Source organism: Danio rerio, chromosome 6 (assembly GCF_052040795.2).
Source record: "Danio rerio strain M-AB ecotype USA chromosome 6, GRCz13ab, whole genome shotgun sequence".
Lineage (NCBI taxonomy): Eukaryota > Metazoa > Chordata > Actinopteri > Cypriniformes > Danionidae > Danio > Danio rerio.
This window is the reverse complement of record NC_141026.1, coordinates 49,093,784-49,117,500: the sequence shown is the minus strand read 5'-3', so window position 1 is coordinate 49,117,500 and position 23,717 is coordinate 49,093,784. Positions and strand designations below refer to the sequence as shown.

The following is a 23,717-nucleotide window of genomic DNA, read 5'->3' as shown; positions in this document are numbered from 1 at the left end:
AAATCCACTAGAGGGCGCTGTTGACATTTTTGTGAATCTGTAAAACATTGTATATCGTACTTTTACATTTCAGATACACTCCCTTATTGTACATGTGCACAAGACTGCATGAAACCAAGTCACCTGACATGAACATCATTGAGTATCTTTGGAGTAATATGAAGGAGGAGGCATTGAAGATGAATACAAAGAATCTTGATGAACTCTGGGTGTCCTGCAAGAACACTTTCTTTGCCATTCCAGATGACTTTACTAATACGTTATTTGAGTCATTGAAGAACTGTATGGATGCATCCTCCAAACCCATGGAAGTCATACAAAATATTAATTATTTTTCCACTGACTTTATATTCTATAATATACATTATTTCTGTTAAGTGACAAGACTTTTGTCTAAGCAAAGCCAGACCTTAAGGTCCAAATGAAATAAAAAAATCAAGGCATGATCATATTTTACTTGGGTAAAATAAGCGTAATCTAGGGGCCTTTGCCTTTCATATAAGCTACTCCTGATACCAAATGATCAACTAGAAGTAAAGTAATTATTTTTTGTTCCTAAAACTTTTGTCAGGTAGTGTACAGTAAGCAAAAAGAGCATTGCCACCACATAGTTTTACCTTGATTTTACATTGCTTTTTCTAGTTTGTGGACTCTTATCTGAGTGTTTTTTCATCACAAGTATAACACTGTACAAAGTTGCAGAAAACTTGTCCATATAGAAATACAGTAGGTGAGACTGGCATATTTAATAACAAATTATAGCCATTAAGGAGCCGCTATTATGGGTTTTTGAAAATGACCTTCCATACAGTGTGTAACCCAGCACTGAGTGAATGAAAACATCCAGCTAAGGTTTAAATCTGAAAGTGCAACTTGTTTAAAACTATTGATTCTTTAACAAAATAGTCGACTCAGAGTCTAATAAATGCATCGAGTTGAGTTCGGATATTTTGCTTAAACATGTTGATGTCGATATGATACATCACCAAACATGTAGCTACAGATCTGGTAAAATGTGAAGGCATCTTTCCCTTCAGACACTAATGGAGCAGGAGGGATCACGGGACTGATCATGACATGAAGATGACGATCACTGATAGATGGAGATTCAGCTGCAATACAATTGTTGAGGCAACAACCTATGCTGCAATGCGGGATTCATCGGCCATTTGCTATTAAAGAAAGTAGCAGCAGAGACTATTATGTATGGGACTTTGTCAGACTTTGACAGAGACTTTGTCAGTACATGTTAATGTTCTGGACCAGATTATTCTTCCTCCTTATCATAGCATGTGTGTGTAATTAAAATTGTTACCTCCTTTTGTGTAGTTGGCAAAATGTGTTTAATTGTGTGTTATACGTTGTAATCGTGGCTTGTAATCACAGCTATTATAGATCAGTGCTTGTACTGTATCTCTCAGGTTAAATCTGCTTGGGGCTGTTCACATATTTTGTCCAAAACCACCATTGCTGTTTGTTGCTATGGCAACCATCAGCTGTTCCTCACACGCGCGGCGCAGTCAATTTTCAAAATAGTTCAACTTTTGCCACTGTGTGGATTAACATTGAATGTGTGTCATTGTTATTACTTGGGGTTAGGAGTAGAGTATTATGCTGGTGTTTAACTGCATTGCTTTATTGCATTCCTGCATTGGGCTCTCACATAATCCCTGCTACTTCTGTTTAGCTGTGGTGGGCATTTCTCTCTGTCTTGTGCTGAATGCAGTCGACCAATCACAACAGACTTGGTTATAGGACCAATCAGCACGGATTAGCTTTGCGCTAAGGAGGGGTACAAATGAATCGCTAAACAAATCATATGGCAGTCGTTAGGATAGTTAGGTAAAAATAAAGGCATATTATAAGACAATCAAAGTGTTTTTTGACCTTGCATGCATATCAACCTGTTGTTGGAGACCCCCAAAATCAAAATATGACTTTTTATAATGCAAAATAGGGGCTCTTTAAGTTATTTAGTGACTTTTATTTAATTCAAAAACAGCACACAAATATTCCATTATTTAAGGATGCAATGTGCCTGTAAATATTGTTAGTGTGAAAATGAACAAAAGTTGTGTGTCATCCTGCCTTGTATAGTGTTTATTTTACCTAAAAAGCTGTATGTTTTTGCTGTTTGCAGTCTAAAGCACGTATTTACAATGAGCCTATGTTAATTAAAAGAGAGTTTACTTTTCAAATCTATGTCTTAACCTCTTGCATAATATCATGCAAGCCTGATAAGTAGAATCTAACACTTCTAGTCCTGTTTACAGCAAATCAACAGCTTTTGTATTACTCAGTGCCGTCGTACTCACATTAATGAACAGATATGTTGATAATTATAAGTGTTCAGTTTTCAACACTTCTCCTGCCAGTTCAGAAGTGGCCATGGCAGACGTTACCAGCAGATGAGCTGAGATACCCGTGTCTGGCAGCCATTGACTGTACGTAGGCTTGAGGAGAGGTTTGAAAATCTTTTGGCTACACACTGCAGGTCTCAAATCTTGCTAAGCATCTCGTAACTCTGCCTTGACTGTTTCCCCACATAGACATTTTCCTCTTTGTGGTGCAAATTAGAGTGAGGTTAGTTAGAGACTTGAATAGCCTAAGATGAAGTGAGGCGCTTCATCAGTGCTCTGTGTGTGCAGCCATCACTCCTGTACAGAGTGCCTTCTTTAAGTCCACTGATGAGTCTGATTGCCTTTAAAATGCTGGATTTACTGTTTATCGCTCTATTGTTCTATCATTTTATCTTCCCATTGTTCAGTCTATCCGTCCATCCATTTATTCATTCATCCATCCATCCATCCATCCACCTACCCATCCATACATACATCCTTCAGTCAGTCAGTCAGTCAGTCAGTCAGTCAGTCTGTCTGTCTGTCTGTCTAAAATATTTGTAAATAAAGTGTGTGCAAAAATACACTGTAAAAAATTCCCAGAATTTCCCAATGTTACTGTAATATTCACAGCAAATTACATTAGTATCACTTAACAGAATTTACCCATAAACATTCACAGTAATATGTTGTATTTAAAATTTTATTGTAAAAGTACAGGAAAAAGGGCTATATCTTTTTCACATTAGTATAGGAATTCAAACTTTTTTATTATTATTATTTTAGCATACCTTTCATGCTAGTACAGGCACTTTTTTGCAGAATCTTATTGCAGCCCCAAAACAATTTGGCTACCAACATCTTCAAAAAATAACTTGAAAAAAATCATCCAGGAAATGACAAGAATGTTAATTTTTTTTTTTTGGGTGCACTGCACCTTTATTTAAATTTATAAGGTAAACATAAAAATATAATATTTTCAATTAACATAAATTTGTGCTTAGACAAAATGTAATAAACTGGAACAAAAATAATTGATTGATGAAACCAAAGACTGTTAAACACCCAAAATGACTTTAAATGTCAAAGACATTTTAAAATACTCACCATCCTTAATAAACATAGATTTGAGTTTTAAACATCTACATTATTACATGAAAAACTCCTAAAAATTAATTTCACGACACTATTGACCCATCAAAGTGCATAAGTGGTTATGTTTCTTGATAATAATAAAAAAAATAAATAAATAAATAACATTTTTACAAATTCAACTTCTTGTTTTAAATGAATTGTGCTATTCTGAAGTTAAAAGCAGTCCTGGCTCATTGGAAATACATGGCTCAGGCTACGTTTTTGTACATTTTTAAAGTTACATTGGCCAGGCACATTTGGTTACACTTTCTGATGACAAATACACTAAAGGGCGCTGTTAACATTTTTCTATCGAATCTATCTATCTATCTATCTATCTATCTATCTATCTATCTATCTATCTATCTATCTATCTATCTATCTATCTATCTATCTATCTATCTGTCTGTCTGTCTGTCTGTCTGTCTGTCTGTCTGTCTGTCTGTCTGTCTGTCTGTCTGTCTGTCTGTCTGTCTGTCTGTCTGTCTGTCTGTCTGTCTGTCTGTCTGTCTGTCTGTCTGTTTGTCTGTCTGTCTATCTATCTATCTATCTATCCATCTACCTATCCATCTACCTATCTATCCGTCCATCTATCCATCCATCCATCCATCCATCCATCCACCCACCCATCTATCCATATTGTTTTATCATTCTATATATTGTTCTGTTTTTATTTTTTTATTTTTTTTTCTATTTCTGTTGTCTTTCATTCTATTGTTCTATTTTCCTGTCTATCATTTTATCTGTTTATCTTTTTCTGTCTTTCATTTTCATCCATCCATCCATCCATCTATCCATCCATCCATCCATGTCTGTCCGTTGCTTTTGGACTTTCATATAGAATGATTTTCTGGTAGTTGTTAGGGCGAGACCTCATTGTGATGCTGACAGTGGCCATGTGTCCTCTCTGCTGAATAATATGGTTGGCGAAGGATCTTTTGGCTGAGCAGTAATCTCTCTCTCTCTCTGTCTGTCTCTGGAGGTGGAAGTCTACCTGTGTTTCTTCCTGATCCCATTGTTTGAAGTGCCGCACAATGTCTCATCAAATGAACCTCAGAAGAAAACTCTTAGCCCTTTGAAGCTGTGGAGTACACTCGCGGCTCTAATAAGGATATATGTCTGGGGACAGTTCACTGTTTAGTGCCATCTCCCTGCTAGAGTCAGACCCCTATACTGCACATAAACAAAAGTCATGACACTAGTTTCTGCTGGTTTTGCTTGGTTTATGTCATGTTCAATAACTTGATTTATATAATGTCACCCTCAGAGGTTGCAGTTGCTTACAGTAAGTCTTGTTCCTTTTTTTATAGCGCATGCTGTTGCTAGTGCGTTTGGGGTGGTTGCTGTTCTCGATCATTACAAGGTGGTTTTGTAAAGCATTCTGGTTTGTTGTTTAGGCTTCCTGGATTATTTATGGCTTCTATGATGTTCTGTATGGTTAACATGTTGTTGATAATGGATTATTTTCGATAGCTGTCAGTGTGTACTTGCTAGGATGTTGCTATGGTGTTTTGGTGGATACGTTTACTAGGTTGTTGCTGTGTGGTTACTATGTGATTTGAAAGGTATTGTAGTTGTTGTTAGAGTGTTGTTACGGTGTTTTAATGGATACTATGTGGTTGGTAAGATATTTTGTGTAGAGTAGAGGTTGGCATGTGATTGGTAAAGTAGTTTGGTTTTTGCTAGGGTGTTGATATAGAGTTTTCTGTGGTTACTATGGGGTTTGCAAAGGTCTTGACATGAAACGCTTTTCCACTGTCGTGCTAAACCGTTCTTTATGCTGAACCAGGCCAGATAGCATTAATACGGTTTCATTTTCCACTGGTGTGCTGCAACAAAACTCTTTGAAACGTTATACAAAACACATCAGTAATTGCCTTGCTAATGCAATGTAAACAGCTCCTTGTTCATTTAAATTTAAATAAAAGCCAAAACTATTTTTTTTCATGTTCACGTGTAAAAGCGAAAGCAACAGCGTAACTTAACACGATTATGCCACTCTCTCATAAAGGGGTGCTAACATAATATACAATAGAAGTCACAGTACCCATATTCATTTAGAGGTTATATGTTGAGCGGCTCTGGGCAAATTTTATTTGAAGGGAAAATTATCAAAATGTAACATAATGATTAAAACATGATTGGAGGGGTAATAAAAATATATATATTTCAAATCTCTGCACATAACAGAAAAATAAACGATGCAATAATAATAGATTATCAGTATTAGTGCCATGGCAGAAATACATTTTGGAAATGATCACCTTATCAAAAGTGAGTGGGCACTTTCAATAATAAAAACTATAGCACCAAAATTATTTCATAACAATCAATGAAATTACACAGCGGTTTTACATCAAAAGTTGATAATGATATAAAATATACTACAATTTTATAGTAAAATATAACCATTTACAGGTTTTCCTCAGTCGCTTTGGTGCATTTCTCACAACACTATTTCCATTTGCACAACAGTTAATGCATTTCTCAAAACAATTTGTACAAACCGCAAAACCTAGTTGATAACCTGCAAAAGCGTGTCAATTGCTCAAAATGGTTCATACCTTAAAAGCAAGTATTGATGTTAATGAAAGTGTCAGTGTCATCAAGATGAAAAGTCCCGACACCATTGTTTAACAAGATAGTCAAATGGCTTTGTCATGTTTTCATTATGACAGTTTACTCTGTACATTTTTTCAATGCAAAAAGGTCGGATTTTGGTGACACTTCCTGAAAATGCTCAATAAAGCACCATATACACTATTTGCACAGCCATTTGAAAACTACAGTAAAGATAGACTCTTAATTTTTATGTTTCACATTTTTACTGCATTTTCTCTTTGCAATTCTAATTTATTTACAGCATTGTGCAAAAAAAAAATAAATCCACCCTTATTTACCACAAACATAACAATCCTTTGGGTAGAGCTGTGCACAGCTGTACACAATATTACAGTACATATTGGAACTGAACCTACAACATACACAGGTCTGTAAATAATTCATCAAATTGTTCAATTTAGAAGACATTTTCAGAAAAAAAAAAGATTATTTTTTTTTTTATTAAAATTAGCTTGACGGACTTTGACAACTTAGTTAAACATTTTTTGTTTGTAATGACTGAAGTAATAAAAGGATGACTATTAGTTTTATATGGAATGACTATTCAGCATTCACAAGTTTAATTCATTTTGACTGACATGACATAAGCAAATGATAATGTTATAAAACAGCAGAGAGTTGTATGAAAGCAATTGATGCATGTCCAAAAGCATTCGCAATCTGTTGGAAGGAATGAGAAACTGCTACTAGGATGTGCACACAAAAAAGTGTTTTGAGAAATGCATTAACTGATGTGCAAATGTAAATAGTGTTGTAAGAAATGCACCAAAGCGACTCAAACATTCAACAAATGCATTAACAAATGCATTGCAAAGTTAAATAAAAAACTAATATAAAACAACACATAGAATATCAGAATATAAAGCAAATAAAGGACTATTATATTATGTAAAAAAAAATTTTAGTTTTTAAGTTTGTTATTTTAATTATTTTCATAGTATCTTCATAATTAAGTAACGAGCTTTAGCATTGACATTTATAGCCCTGACGTTTTAGAAGATATTTTGTGTAGCTACATTACCCAGTATATTTTAGATCACACAGAACAAAACAAAAGCACATAAACATACATGGTTCCATAAATGTCCAACTTATATTTGTTTAACTGAATCAAAAATACAGTAGGCCTATAGCTGAGATGTTGAAAATTGATCATTTTATTTTATAAACATGTCAAAACATATAGATTTTTTTTTTTTTTTTTTGGTTGTCTAACCATGCCAAGAATTCCGGACCGAGAACAGTTTGTAATTGTGCCGTGCCATTCCAGGCTCTATCCGTAACCATAGCAAACTGTTATTAGAACAGTCCGGCACAATAGAAAAAAGGAGTTTTGTTTACCACACATTTTGGTGTTCAGGAGGTAAAAAAAATACATTTTATAACTGGAAACTTAGCACAACACTCCATAATAAACCTCAAGATACGAGCCTTCACTCAAATCTATTGCATAAAAGTTGTGTGCAACTCGGGGCCTTGGAAATTTCAGTCACTTCATGTGCAGCCTCTTGTTTTGATGAATATTTTGTCCTTATGAAATTCTCATAATCCTTTACATCTGTCTGCATTATAAGGGGAACTGCACTGCCACCAAGCATGGCTGTAAAAAATCTTAATTCCTTAATCCAGAACGGTTGACTCATCAGAGTTTGAAATAAGCCTCTCGCGGCTTCCAAGCCTCCACAGAGAAGAAAGGATATTCATCAACAGCAATCCAGCATAGCTGATAATCAGCCTTAGATTTTAGTGAGAATTTGATGTGGATTATGCATTGGTATAGTTCTAACCCAAACACAAGTTGTGCAAACACAATTTCTTGTGCTATTGTTCAGTAGACTCAGCTGCACAGGGTCCAGGGAATTAAGTTGGACACGGTCAGGTGCTCGGAATACAGATAGCTTAACCAAAACTTTAAAGCCTGAGACAGCAGGGCTTTCCACAGAATAAGGCACCTAATCTAAAATGCATCATTGGATGCAGCAGCATTGTTATCCTGTCCACCTCGCCTGCCTCCTTCCATAAGCTATTGCACTCGAAAAAAAAGAAATTGCACTCAATGTATCTGCAAAGGAAATTTCGACTTGTTTATACAGAGCTAAATAACTACACCCATGCATTTTATACTAAGCAGTGGTAATGCAGGGTTTTATTTTTCTATTTCAACTTTAAAGAGGTTCCTTTTTTCCTTTCATATACAATGCTTATTTTTAAATTAGCAATAAGTGGTTTTGAAAAGCCACACTGTGGTGTAGATATAGCATTAAATAACCTCTAAAGCAATATATTTTGCAAAAGTCCCATTAGATTGACTGCTAGCACATTTAGTCCTGCTTAAATAGATTGCAGTTTCCAGCACACCATCAATCTCAGCGGAATTTCGTTCACAGATTTTGGACGCTGACCTGGATATGTCCGTACACGAGTGCTTGCTCGTTACTGTGAAGGTATATGTGGTTTGCATCTCTTTAATCTGATTTCTCTGCTCCCGTCTTCAGGCATAGGTGGCAATCCGGTGCAGTTTAATGAGAATGGAGATGCCCCAGGCCGATACGAGATCTATCAGTACCAAATAAAGAACAAAACAGCCGAATATAAAATCATAGGCCATTGGACTGACCAACTTTACCTGAATGTGAGTATATTTCATACCTCGTTTTCCTTTTGTGAAACATTAAAGAAGACATTTTTAAGAAAATGAATCAGTTTTCAAGCTCAAAAGGGCAAAAATAATGATAAAAATGTGCGTGCAAATTGTAAGTCTTACAATTTCTCAAACAACTTCTCACACTTCTTGCTTTGGGTGAAGGACAGACAAAAAAAAAATGATATCCTATGTCTTGTAAAGAATTTGAAAGTGGGATGTAATGAGCAATAGCACGTCATCATTAATAGTGTTAGAATTAGTAGTAAAATAATAAAACAAATTTTACGAATAGATAAACAAATCTTTTTTCAACATATGGCTTTAGAATAAAGGCAAATGCCTTTTCGAGGCTGTTTTTTTTTTTTTGCAGGAGTGTGTAAACGTAAAATTCTGTAATGCATTTAGTAATTGCCCAGCAGGTACACAACATCATAAGACATTAATATTAGGTTAGATTTAGGTTGTGATGTCAGATGACCAAAAGTTTATGTCTAGCCAGCGTCTAGGGATGTTGTTTTGATGTTTAATAACAACATCAAATGACATTGATATTTGGTTGATTTTAGGTTGTTAGAAAGTAATCAAAATCCAAAGCCAAGCCAACATCTTAAACCAACGTCATATTGACGTCAAATACTGACATTTATTTGTCAGGAATGGCAACCAAAATCCAACGTCTGATAGACGTCAAAGTGGTAACATCATTAGAGGTTGGTATTTAATTGATTTCAGGTTGGACGTTGGACATTGACATCAGCCTGATTTCTGATGTCAACACGATTTTCATTTCTAAACATAATGCAACATCTCTACAACATTGTGGTACAACTTTAATCTGACTTCATGTTGATGTCTTGTGCCTGCTGGGTGTTTAAGGCCATTTGGGTTTTCATACAGTAAGTGTTTGTCACAAGCAAAGTGTCAGTGACAAGCTAAACAGTCTCTGTGTCAATAAGTGTAAAGATTTTAGACATCAAAATCGCATCCTTTAAAAGTGTCCAAGAACATTTTTAATGCTTGCAAACAGTTTGCTGCAGTTATAAATTGTCTTAAGGTAGTTCATCATGATGCAATTTACCTTTTTACTACTATGTGCGATTTGATTGGACAGGAATCACAGAACTGATTTTTCTTATCCGCATAGACAAGTAAAAATAAAGTAGTGACTGCAGGTTGAAGGAAAGTAGTGGAGTAAAAGTACCAATACTGCACTAAAAATCTACTCATGGGAAAGTCAAAGTACACATTTATAAAACTACTTAGCAAATATGAATTCCTGAGAATAACTACTTAATTACGGTAGTTTGAGATTTTGTAATTTGTTTCTTTACACCACTGGCAAACAATAATAAATGAGTTGTCACGTTTTGGGGATCTGAATGCGCACATCACCTGTGAATAAGGCTTGAAGACGGCACCTTTGAGATGCTCAAGAGTTAATTTAGTGAGTCGGTGGATGAGGAAATGAAAACACTCTTCAAGTCTTTTGAATAGCTTTGGGTGAAGGACAGACAAAAAAAATGATATCCTATGTCTTGTAAAGAATTTGAAAGTGGGATGTAATGAGCAATACCACATCATCATTAATGATGTTAGAATTTGTAGTAAAATAATAAACAAATTTTTATGAATAGATAAACAAATCTTTTTTCAAAATATGGCTTTAGAATAAAGGCAAATGTCTTTTCGAAGCAGTTTTTTTTTGCAGGAGCTTCATAAAAAAAGCTAAAATGTAAAAATGACATGATTTTCCTACAGAATAAAATGCTATATGAGTTTGGGGTGTGCAAACAATTGTGGTAGAAAGAGTAGCCCTATTTAAAAGTACTGAAGAGTAGTGAGTATTACGCTTTAAAAAGCTGATGCATTTACATGCAATTTGTGGATGTGTGTAAACGTAACATTCTGTAATGCATTTAGTAATTGCCCAGCAGGCACACAACATCATAAGACATTAATGTTCTTGGACACTTTTAAAGGATGCGATTTTGATGTCTAAAAGTCAAAGTACACATTTATAAAACTACTTAGCAAATATGAATTCCTGAGAATAACTACTTAATTACGGTAGTTTGAGATTTTGTAATTTGTTTCTCTACACCACTGGCAAACAATAATAAATGAGTTGTCACGTTTTGGGGATCTGAATGTGCACATCACCTGTGAATAAGGCTTGAAGACGTCTCCTTTGAGATGCTCAAGAGTTAATTTAGTGAGTCGGTGGATGAGGAAATGAAAACACTCTTCTGAGATGTTAAACACTGCTTCATGCCTCTAGCCCAGACGGATGGTAAATAGAGTGTGTTTTTGTGCTACAGGTGCGGGCGATGCAGTGGCCAGGTGGAGGGAGGCAGGTGCCGACTTCCATCTGTAGTCAACCCTGCAAACCCGGATGGCGCAAGAAGATAGTTAAGGGCATGTCCTGCTGCTGGCACTGTGAACGCTGCGACGGCTACCAGTATCAGGCTGACCTCCACACCTGCAAGATGTGCCGCTTCGATTTGAGACCTAACAAGAACCACACAGGCTGCCAGCCTATACCTATTGTGAAGCTGGAGTGGAGCTCGCCATGGGCCGTCATACCTGTCCTAATCGCCATTCTTGGCATCATAGCCACGCTTTTCGTGGTGGTGACCTTCATCCGCTATAATGACACGCCGATTGTCAAGGCATCTGGCCGAGAGCTCAGCTACGTACTGCTTACGGGAATCTTTTTGTGTTACGCCACCACTTTCCTGATGATCTCCACTCCAGATGTAGGGATCTGCTCATTGCGGCGGATTTTCCTGGGGCTCGGAATGAGCATCAGCTACGCTGCGCTGCTCACCAAAACCAATCGGATTTATCGTATTTTCGAGCAGGGGAAAATGACGGTGAGCGCGCCACGCTTTATCAGTCCGGCTTCGCAGCTGATAATCACCTTCAGCTTGATTTCCGTTCAGCTCCTAGGGGTGTGCATCTGGTTCGCAGTAGACCCTTCGCAAGCTCTCATTGACTATGAGGACCAGCGCACCATAGACCCAGAGATGGCACGCGGAGTCCTAAAGTGCGACATTTCAGACTTGTCGCTCATCTGCCTGCTGGGATACAGCATGTTGCTGATGGTGACGTGTACGGTGTACGCCATCAAGACGCGAGGGGTTCCCGAGACCTTCAATGAGGCCAAGCCCATCGGGTTCACCATGTACACCACCTGCATCATCTGGCTCGCTTTCATCCCCATTTTCTTCGGGACATCGCAGTCAACGGAAAAGGTAAGAGCTGATGATTGAGTGCGACTCCTGAAGACCTTGCATTTGAAAGTAATGACAGCATTTACCGCCTTTAAGCTTTCGACAAAACATGCCATTCAGCGCAATCTATTTTCAGTAAAAAAAAAAAAAAACAGCAGTGGGAACAAATTGACTATGTTCATTTGGGCTTCAGATCAAGCAGAGCGGTGAAACAGACAGTTTATTTCAAAGAGAAATTGAGAATCATGAGGTTTCTGCACCACAGTGAAAAGCTCACATGGTTTCCTTCAGATATTGAAAAGGACATGTGCGGCTGGGAAAACAAAGGCACTCTCTTTTGCCCATCTAGCACTGTGCTCTCAAAGATAAAAGAGACTTTGAAAATAGCAAGGAGATTGAGCGTCAGCTTTTTGTAGATGATGTAATCAATTGACAAGCACCAACTGACTTGGAGAATAAAAAAATAAAAAAGACTGCGCATTTCAGCTCTGCTGAATTATAAATGCAACTACCCTCTCTTTGGCTGCATTACTCATTTCAATTAGAAAACTTGGGACCTTCTGTTTCTGAAGCTTAAGATAAGGGCTTTCTCCTTTTTCAATTTCAGTTTGATTTAATTAGTGTCTCCCTTAGCAAAGCCTTGAACAAGCAATTTCAGCAATTCCAGTATTGTTATACTTGTTGGTAGGGACCCATTATGGCTTTAAACTCAGTTTCCTACTGTGCCTTTTTAACCGTCGTTTGAATGACTCATTCAGATAGAAGATTGTATGAACTTACTTAGGTAATTGCATGTTGCCTTAGACTACATTATGCCTACAGCAGTCACAAAGAAACAAACCACTGCATATTTCTACTGATCAGAGGAGATCATGATGTTTGTAGCTGTTATCCTGAAGCGCATGGTTGCACCTTTCTTGCCTTCTTTTATCAGTTTTTATTTCATCTCCACCATTTTAGTGTGAATTTACAATAGTCTTACAACCAGTTGACTGACTTTTTAAAATATTTTCAGTCAAATATTCTCTGAGCACAGTCTTTGGCCGATATAGCAATTAGTGGTGATAGTTTGAGTGATCAAATTGCAGTCTGTCTCACATGCATCTTTGAGCGTTTAGTCTTTTCACGATTGGATGACTATATGATGATTTTAAAAAAAAGCATGAGGGAATGGAGTTATAAAATGAACAATATGTCAGCATGCTTAATGCATATAAATCGTGGCTCCTTTAATTTAGAGAATTCCATTTAATCTTAAACGATAGCAGTTCAGTGTTGTTCAATTCAATTAATCTTTATTTGTATAGCTCTTTTACAACATAGATTGTGTCAAAGCAGCTTCACGTAGAATATTATAGTGAAGTGAAACAGTGTAATTCGGTTTTCAGAGTTTAAGTTCAGTTCAGTTTAGATTAGTTCAGTTCAGTTCATGTGTTTTACTATTCACTGCTGAGAGTTCAAACACTGAAGAGTAATCAGTTTACATTTCAGTCTTTACTTGAGTAAATATTCTGCTGCGGGTCTAGATTGTATTGGGCTGGCATTTAGTTTCTTAGCATGTGATGCAGTAAGAATAAATTCAATTGCTGCTTTTTTAATACTGTAAGCAACACAAGGTCACAAGTTTCGTCATTCTGATCTTGTTATTGTTTTTGAGTCACGGATCAGATGTTCTTTGGTTTCTATTTACTTAAACATCTACAGCAACGGAAAACCATCTTGCCTAATGAATTTAAGTGTTAAATGTTATTAGACATACTGTGTGCAATCAGCGAGTCATAAAATAACAATAAATGAATTAACAATTGCACAAGGACAGTTCTTTATAAAAATCCATTAGATTTATTTGTTAATCTACTTTCCACGGTCAATATATATACTTAAATATTTAAAAACACGTCCAGTTAAATTAATTTTATTTTGATTGATTGTTGTGACATTCATTTATTCAGACATGCTAAACAAGCAGATTTCATATTTAAATAGTCTCTTAGTGTTTTAAGATACACAGATGCTAGTCCACATCATTAATTCATTATGCAATCAACATTACATATAATTTATTTATCCAGAATTTTCCCAATTTTGTTTCATTTCATGTGATGTTATTTGCATTTTTTATGACTCCAGGCGAGGCAGTGGCACAGTAGGTAGTGCTGTCACCTCACAGCAAGAAGGTTGCTGGGTCGCTGGTTCGAACCTCGGCTCAGTTGGCGTTTCTGTGTGGAGTTTGCATGTTCTCCCTGCCTTCGATTGGGTTTCCTCCGGGTGCTCCGCTTTCCCCCACAGAATATGAATGAATGAATGAATGAACTCCAATATTACAGAAATCATAGGGCTGTCAGTTAAATTAAGATGAAAATGAAATGAGCAGTTTTGGAAGACAGCTATACAGAAACACAGTACATTTGTCGACACTTTATAAATTAAATTTTAAATGAATCCTTGTTAGCTGATGCACAGGTCCAATATACTGATATACATGCATTTTTTTCTTTATTATAGAGTTTATTTATAAACTTTGATTCTGAATATCCTGACCAAGACATATATTTTAAGTAAATTTGTGAGATTTGTCTGCCTAATGTATGCCATCACATAGTATGACTGCATGAAACTGGAAAAAAATGGTATTGCATTATTTAGTTTTACTACACTATATGTTGCAATATGAATATGATTGATGACCCTATATGGTAAGAATTCCTTATTTTATCTTGATTGAAATCATTTGTAGGGGAGTTCATCTGGATAAAATATACAACATTATTCAAAATAAAATAAATTATAGCACAGATGAAACAACAGAACAAGCGTAAAAGCATTTTATGGTTTTCACTTGGAGTTTAACAGTATTAACAGTTTACACAGTAACAGGCCTTACAGGGCACCTACTATATGATAAAAACCATCTTTTGGAAGCTGTTTGGATAGAACTGTGTATAGGTATAGTGTGTCCACATGTCAAACATTAACATGTCTCTGTTGTAACACGTATAATCATATTAACAAGACAGGACGTGTGCAAAGCAACTGGGATTAAAAGATCTGTTCAGCTCTCAGTGATTATCATCATCAAATGTGATCAAGAATGGGTTTTACAAGTTTAAAACAATTTTAAAACACTGCATGTTACAGCGATTTTACCGTCTTACTTTATCACCACAGACACCTGTCAGTACAATTATAAAAGAAGACTCTTCAATCCCGCTTTGTGGATGTTTTATCAGGTTTATTTTGTACATTAACATAACAGATATCCATACAGCAGTAGATATTAACATGTATCCTGTCACATTTACTATTCAAAAACAGTGCAAAACTGCACGTGCTGTGTGTGTATGTTTGTGTTTGTGCTTGAACATTGTAACGACATTGTGTGGGACTCATCATGGCAGAAAGCCTTGAATTAACTCCACAACTCATACATCAAATAATCATTGGGAAAGTTCTTACTATAGTATTTCTAACAAACTTTACTTGAGATCTGCTTCCTTCATGTCTGTCACTGTGCTGTTTATCTGATGGAGACAGAGATACACTGAGAGCACGTGGGAACATTGGACGGGAAGAAGTAGCCTTAAAGGCAACACAAAACACCTACATTGCGTAAAAAGCAGAAATGACTAATATTCTGAAAGGTATAATAAATATTTCAATTCAATTCACCTTTTTTTGTAAAGCGCTTTTACAATGTAGATTGTGTCAAAGCAGCTTCACATAAAAAGTCAGAGTAAATTGGAACAGTGTAGTTCAGTTCTTTAGTGTTTAAGTTCAGTTTGGCTCAGTTCAGTGTGGTTTCATAATCCATCGATGCGCAGCTCTACAGATCCCAAACCATGCAAGCTAGTGGCGACAGCGGAGAGGGCAAAAAGCTTTACCAATTGGTAAAAGTGAAGGAACAAAAAAACCTTGAGAGAAACCAGACCCAGTTGGGCACGACCATTTTAATTTCTCTGATGGCCAAATGTCATGTGCAGAGCTGCAGTCTTGGCGGCGGAGGCTGGAAGCTGGGCCTCAGCGAAGACTCGTCTGTCCCTGGGGCGTCACAGGAATCAGTCTCAAGCTCTCCACTCCTCCATAACCACCACAGCAGCTGCTCAGGAAATGGCCTGGTCCAAGATATGGAAACCTTGGTATCATCTCGTCTCTGGTCTTAGATCAATCAGTGACTCTGCATTGTCTGAGGGCCTCGGGATGAGTATCCCCTGGTGGAAATGCAGAATAAAGAGAATAATAACGCGTAGCTGCTGTTCATAGTGTATATAAACATGATGCAGAAACCTGTGTGGAAACCCACTAAGTGATGCACTGAGTGTATGCTTTACTAAATAGATAGGTCTTTAATCTAGTTTTGAATTGGAAGAGTGTGACTGAGCCTTGGACATTATCAGAAAGGCTATTCCAGAGTTTAGGAGCCATAACCGAGAAGGCTCGACCTCCTTTACTCGACTTTGCTATTCTAGGTACTACCAGAAGCCCTGAGTTTAGAGATCTTAAAGAGTGAGTTGGATTGTAGTGAGACAGGAAGTTAGTTAGATAAACAGGAGCTGGATCATTTAAAGCTTTATATGTAAGAAGCAATATTTCGAATTCAATACGCATTTTATACTAATTGAAGTTTGTTAATAGAGGATACTGGGCAACCAGCAAACAGTGCGTTTCAGTAGTCCTGCCTAGAAGTCATAAAAGCATGGACTAGCTTTTTCTGCATCTGAGATGTACAGCATACTTCGTAATTTAACAAAAATCTGATGGGTGTTTTGAGCTGAGACTTACGCCTGTTTCACACCGCAAGCGTCAGCGGCGCGTGAGCAGAGCGTGAGCAGAGTGTGAGCAGCGCGTGTGTTTTCGGCGTCCATGTTAACAGATTAGAGCTTTCATACCGCACGCAGCAGCAACGCGTCAGAGCGAGGTGTGAGCGTCGCCGAAGCAGCAGTGCAGCGATAGTTTCGACGCTGGGTCTATTTTTGACGCGCTGCTCACGCTCAATTAAAGTGACAGTGCATTGATAATGACCAAAACTAATTGAATGACAGTAAAAAGTAGCAACTTTACCCAATAAATGCGTTAATAATGTCAAATGATTGATATATAGTCATTCAAATTAACTTAAAACGATTTAAAATGGCAACAAACATTTATTTAGGCCCGAACTACAAAACCAAATGTAAAACAATTTTAGTATCAGTTTTGCTTCAGTTGCACACTAGTGTTGTAGGAGAGGGGAAATAGAATATTTACGGGATTTGTAGTCCATGGCGAAGTGTATTGTGGGTAGTGTAGTTGGACACGCATGCTGGATGATGTGAGCTCGCTGTGTTCTGTGCAGCTGAGCAGAGGAAGAAAGTTTTAATCGGCTTTGTTATATGTTCACTCGAGTTATTCCTACCGGGAGCTGTTTGCACAAATTGCACTGTGAATCTAACAACACGAAAATAAGTAAAAGAATGGCATGCATTGGTTACTTTTGTCCGTCTCATCCTCTGCACGAGCATGAAATAACAAGCTGTTTTTCTGCCGCTGGACATCACTGAAGCGGAGAAAGTAACACTAGTTTGATCATGTATAAATATCATTATAACTATATTGTATAAATATTATTATAACTAGGTCTACAGCAACCTGATAATAAAAAACAAATGACTGACTGTAGACACTTCTCATATAAGTTAGATTGAGAAGCATACAGTACTATTTGATCTATAGAATTTGTAAAATAAACATTTGCCGGTTAAAGAAACAGCATAGTAGGGGCCTTGGTGCAGATGAAAAGTTTAAAAAGTGTATTTGTATATAGAGAGACATGGGTAACTAGATAGAATAGACAGAGATAGGTTGAACTGCTCGACATACGCGTTGCTTACGCTCCGCCGCTGACGCTTGCGGTGTGAAACAGGCGTTAGACTTTAAAAAAACAAGATACTTATCTTAAATACTGAAAAAGTGGTAAAATAGGTGTCTTTTAAAAACCCATCCAAATAAAATAGTTTCATATTATTAGATTTGAATTAAACTTTGCTAAGACCCCACAAATCACATGTTCTGAATTGTGTTTTATGATTAACTGTAATCCCAACTTGACATTGCAGATCCTGCGTGACTATTGCAGATTCTGTTGCTAAAATTATATATGATGCGTCCCTAATGCACAGAAACAAAAACAAACAAAAACAACAAAAATCAAGCATCGAGTGGATTAATTTTTCACATTTCTTGTCTAGTAACAGTTTAGGATTGATTCAGATTATGATTAACATGAATGTCAAAATATAAATGCATTATAGTTCAAATAGAAATAACAAGTTTTATTGAGTTTTTTTTTGGGTTAAGCAGAGTATGATTTTTTGAACATGCACTGCACTATGATTTTTATACAATAATGTATTTTTGACGTAAAACAATGATTTGATTTCACAGTAAAATTGATTTTTGACAGCATTTTACACTCGAAGCCTACCAAGCCTCTCATGCAGCAATCAATGCTTGACGTTGATTCTGCTCTGTACATCACAGTGCTGAAGAAACACTTTTAGCACTTAGCGTTACGTTGAAAATAAAGCCCCCGTCGTACAACAAAATCCCACCACCATGTACGCAACAAACAGTGTTTTCAGAGGGGAATTAACATATCAAAACAACAGCACCTCAAAATCATGCAGGCTGGCAAGCACAATAAAGCCTGGCGAGTCAGAGATGACATGTCTTTTTAGAGCAATTAAATGCCTCACTTCCTCCTGGCCTGTGATTTACCTTATCTCTCTGCATTTGCACTTGTCACACGATTTCTGCCAGACGCCTCATCAGCATGCCGGCTCCATCAGTTGTTTGTCATCTTATGTCAAAGTGAATAATGAATGTCTTCGGAGGCTTTCTAGAGCCTTTGAATGTGGGCAGCTGGTTCGGTCCCCACTGAATTTGATCAGCCTGTCAAATGATTAATCGGGAGGTCATCTTATTGTGGTTAAACCAAAGGATTTTTTAAATGAGCTAGTCTGGCAGGTAGGTCTCACTGTGGTCTTAGGGCTTTCGCATGCTTCCTTTCCTGGGTTTAAAAGGATCCAGATGGAATTTTGATTGCTTTGTTTGGTTGACTTGAACAAATGCCCAAAATCTGACCATAGAAAAAAAATACAGTCAATCTATTATAAAACCATTTAGTTAAAAGTGGAACATGATCATTTTCGGCATCTAAAAATGATTATAATGAAGAAAAGCTGTAAAAATGAATGCAATTATGCAGCCTTTTTCATCCTTAATATATTAAGTGCTGGCAGAAAGTGTAACACTCTATGAAAACGTTGGACACCTAGTGCCTTCCCATTAAAACAAGAGTTCAAACCCAAAATAAAAAGTCACTACTCACTTGCAGAGAACATGACTGCTTGAAATGCTAGAAAAATAAGATCACAACCAAAAGCTTTTGTAGAACTGGCTGCAGTCTTATTTATATTGCTTTATACAACAGCTCAACGGCATAATCATGTATATAACAAAAAAATTTAAGGTCTTAAAAACACTTTTGTTTGGGGAACTACTTTCTTTCGCCATTAATTCACATCTGCAGCTGATTGTCAGAACAGCAGAATCCACTGCTACTTCACCAACGTCACTTTAGAACTAGTATTTCTCTACCGTATGTCTAAAGTGATAAAAAAACAGCTGATTTTGCTCACATTTTAGGATTATAAGGCTGAACGGCATAAAATGCCATCAGTCTACAGAGACTTCCCAGTATTTCTCTGTTGCAATCAAGATTTCACAAAAATTAACCTGAAAAAGCCAAAGCAAATTAAACACTGGCAGATTATGGCATAAATACAACAATACACAATACAAAAGAGAGAGAGATCGACTTAAAAAGTCACATACCTGTCCTGTAATGATTTGTTCAGCTCTAGTTTAGAATTTACGCTGAGAAAAACGTTTTTCTCCCTCTAAGGACTTATTATACGGTGTCTGTTTCCATCTTGTGGTGGAACATCAATTGTCAATTTCTTTGCTCTGCTTATTATAACATTGAATTTCCAAAATTTTGCAAACATATTTTAAAATAGCCACTATTCTTATAAATAAACTGCAAAGTTGCAATCTAAACAACTACATTCTTGCCTAAAAATTTACATTATGTTGTCCAACAGCTGCAATATTTGTCAAACTGTAGTGAGTTTAGTCCTTTGCTTTTGTGGGTAGAGTAATACACAAGGTCAAGAGACTGTACAAGCTTCCCCCCAACAGTCCAAGGACATCCGGTATAGGTGAATTGAGTAAGCTAAATTGTCCATAGTGTATGACTGTGTATGATGTTTTAAAGTGATGGGTTGCAGCTGGAAGGGCATCCTCTGTGTAAAAAATTTTGCTGGTAAAGAGTTTAATGTGACTCCAACTTCAAGTGATCGTTAAATTTAGACTGTTTGTAATTAAAAACTGATCACATTTACTATATTGAATATGAATAAATTTTGATATTTGACCATATTTGATATCTGTCATCTTGGGTTTGCAACCTTGATTCTTAGACAGAAAATTGCAGCTGACTGGTACTTGATCTTGACCAAAAGATGTGTAGTTTACAGTTTTATTTATATATATATATATATATATATATATATATATATATATATATATATATATATATATATATATATATATATATATATATATATTTTTTTTTTTTTAGTCTTTCGCAATACAGCTTTCTAGATCAGTAATAATGAACAGCGATCAAGAAGTCTGACATGAAGTGCCTACTGCTCCATTCTTTCCTGATCCCTCACTTTGATTCATACTCTAAGGGCTGAAAAAAGCTTCCTCACAATTTACTAGTCATAATGATTTCATACAATCGAATCCTTAATAAATCAAATACAACATTTTATTTGTCAGCTAAAAATGGCTCATGTCAATTAAACTAATAAACCAATACAATAATCACAACATATATTGCTCGAAGATAAATCTATAGAGCTATAGATGGATACAATAGCTAATCTTATAGAAGTGTGTTGCACTGGGCAGAGCTTAGAGAACCACTCAATATAAGGGTGGTATCCTGACTACTGGATCCAAAAGACAATATTGCACCTTTCAAATCCAGGAGCAACAGATTAGAAGGCTCATAAAACAAGTTATAGCAATGAAACTTGATAGCATTTTACCAATTACAGTACACTACACTCACAAAAAAATAAATAAATTTTAAAAATGTACTGCTTGTTCAAACTACTTATTCAAAATGTTTTTTTTTTTTTTAGGGGACAACTTAACTGTTCTATGTTCAGTCCTCCTAAATTTGTAAAAAAAATATTATGTTAAATTAACCTTTTTGTGTTGGGACAACATGAGAGAATTGTGTGGAATCCAGCATTGTTTACAGTGTAAGATATTTCAAATTAAACCAGATTTATTTTGATCAAAATGATAGATCTACAAGATACATCATATAAAGCATGTTCTGCTTGGAATGTCAGTGACCTGAGAAGTAAAATGTGTGACTGGGACAGCTGACGATCTGACCTTCTTGCAGCCCTTCTTCCAGGATTAGAACCTTTATTGTTTTATTACATGCCATCTGTTTGTGAATTCCTGGGTCAGAAAACCCATACATATAAATTCATGGGTCAGAAAACCCATATATATATATATATATATATATATATATATATACTGCCAGATAATCTTTTTTTCTGTCTCTCCATTTCTGTATATGTATTTTTTCTATATCTTTCTATATCTTTTTTATGTCACTTTCAAAAAAATTACAATGAATTTATAGAATTTTTAATTTTCAACACTCAAAACATCCAATTAATCATCATTTGTCCCTGATCAAGTTAATAATAAAAACATATTATGTTAGAATCATGACAGACTTTCTCTTTCCAGTATTGAGGATTTTTGAGAATATAAGCATCCTGCAGCTCATGGGCTGGTATTTGTATGCATATCCGGCATGAAGAGCTGTACGCTATTATAAGAGTGACGTTGTGTTGTTCAGGTTCACTTGCAGTGGTTTACAGGACAGAGTAATCCATGTGTGTTGGTGAGTGTGGTCATTGTGTATTTACATACAGGTGTGTGTCAGAGCCGTGACAGGTGTATGCGCAGGACCCCGAAACCTGGTAAATACCACTCTTGTTGACACTGGCGTTATTGAACTTCTTCAGACTGTCATTCATTTACAGTCATCTAAAAGAGTTGTGAAGATGCATTTTTTCCTGAAATATTAAAGGCAAACTTCTTGCACAAAGAATTGAATGTTTTTACAGTGCATGTCTGGTTACATACATACATACAGTGCTCATTATATTACAACTGGGGTAAAAATGTAATTAAAAATGTTACCCAACCATTGGCTTTGTCTATATTTTACCCAATGTAACCATTTGTTTTCCATATTTTACCCAAGGTTAAAACAACACAGCATTTGACAGAGTGTAACAGCGTAACAGTGAGAATAATAAGAAGAATAAACTTAGAGTTATAATATAAGAGTGTTAATATATATATATATATATATATATATATATATATATATATATATATATATATATATATATATATATATATATATTAGGTGGTGTAATTTTATACGCAATATAAAGACTTATATTTATAATAATACAGGATGTAATATGTTATTATTGGTGAAATTTACTAACAAATTCGGATTTAAATTATTTCAAAATAGCGCCAACAAACAATTTTTTTATTGAATAGACTGTTTAATGTAACAATTTTACATGTAAAAATACAAATTTTGAAACATGTAACCCAAACAAAACCACAAATCTTTTTCCCACCAATGTCAACCATTGCTCAGACAAACAGCTATTCCTTCTGCCAAACTCGTGGGTTCTTCTGCTGTGCAGCTCAATCAGGCAAAGTAATATTTTAAAAGCATCAGCGAGCCACAGCGTTTACACCCTTCAAGAAATCAGGCTTATTTATAGTTACATCTGCGCATTAACATGGCATTGGAGACAGTCTATTAACATAATGGAATATAGAATAAACTCAGGCATGACCTAAATGCATGCAAACCTTCAATGAGGTCCTTGGATTTTTATTCCACAAAGCCTTGCTTTGATTACATTTAACACTGAGCAATTATTGTTTTTATTTTTATTTTGGTGCTGTATGTAATGTAATGTAATTTTTTTTTCTTTTTTTTTTTTTAACCTCAATAAAGTGAAATAGGGATGCATCATTATGGGATACAAGTAAAACTTCATATCGGGAAGCTGATTTTTGAGTGCTTAATAAGGAGGAGCAGGGGTCTCATTTATAAAGGTGGCATATGTACAAAACAGGGTTTGAAAAATGCGTAAGTCTCTTCCCACGCAAAAATTTTGATCTATAAAACTTTAGCACAGCTTTAAATAAACTTAATGTAAACACATTTAACCTAAATATTGACAAAATTGAACCAATTTAAATAACTAAATAGGCCATAATTTCCCTTGTAGCAAACTATCTGAAAGAAGAACGCCTTTAAAAATATTGTGGCTGGACGTAAACAGAGTCGTATCAGACTACGATTACACATTACCAAAACCTTTTTTTTTCTTTTTTTTTTTGTGGATTAACTTTTGCATGGATTAATTATTCACCTAAAGATTAAGCAATAAAGATTATAATTTTCATTTTAAACAGACTTTAATCAACAGTTTAAAACATGAATTAAATAAACCCTTATAAAATTATATATTTATTTATATATTTAAAAATTATTATTTAACACAT

The 23,717-nt window shown here is 35.8% G+C and overlaps 1 protein-coding gene and 1 long non-coding RNA gene across 6 annotated transcripts in view; both read left to right on the top strand.

Moving 5' to 3' along the window:
* Positions 1–23,717, top strand: part of grm4 (glutamate receptor, metabotropic 4) — a 273,711-nt gene that overhangs the window by 210,904 nt on the left and 39,090 nt on the right. For all 5 annotated transcript variants that reach the window (XM_087255821.1, XM_087255823.1, XM_087255824.1 and 2 more), the window contains 2 exon segments: positions 8,591–8,727; positions 11,058–11,993. In XM_087255821.1, the coding sequence (XP_087111947.1) occupies positions 8,591–8,727; positions 11,058–11,993 (1,073 nt within the window).
* LOC147843629 (uncharacterized) lies at positions 12,730–18,155 on the top strand. Its single transcript, XR_015494139.1, has 3 exons — positions 12,730–15,903; positions 16,077–16,751; positions 17,879–18,155. It is a non-coding gene; the product is annotated as an uncharacterized LOC147843629 (long non-coding RNA).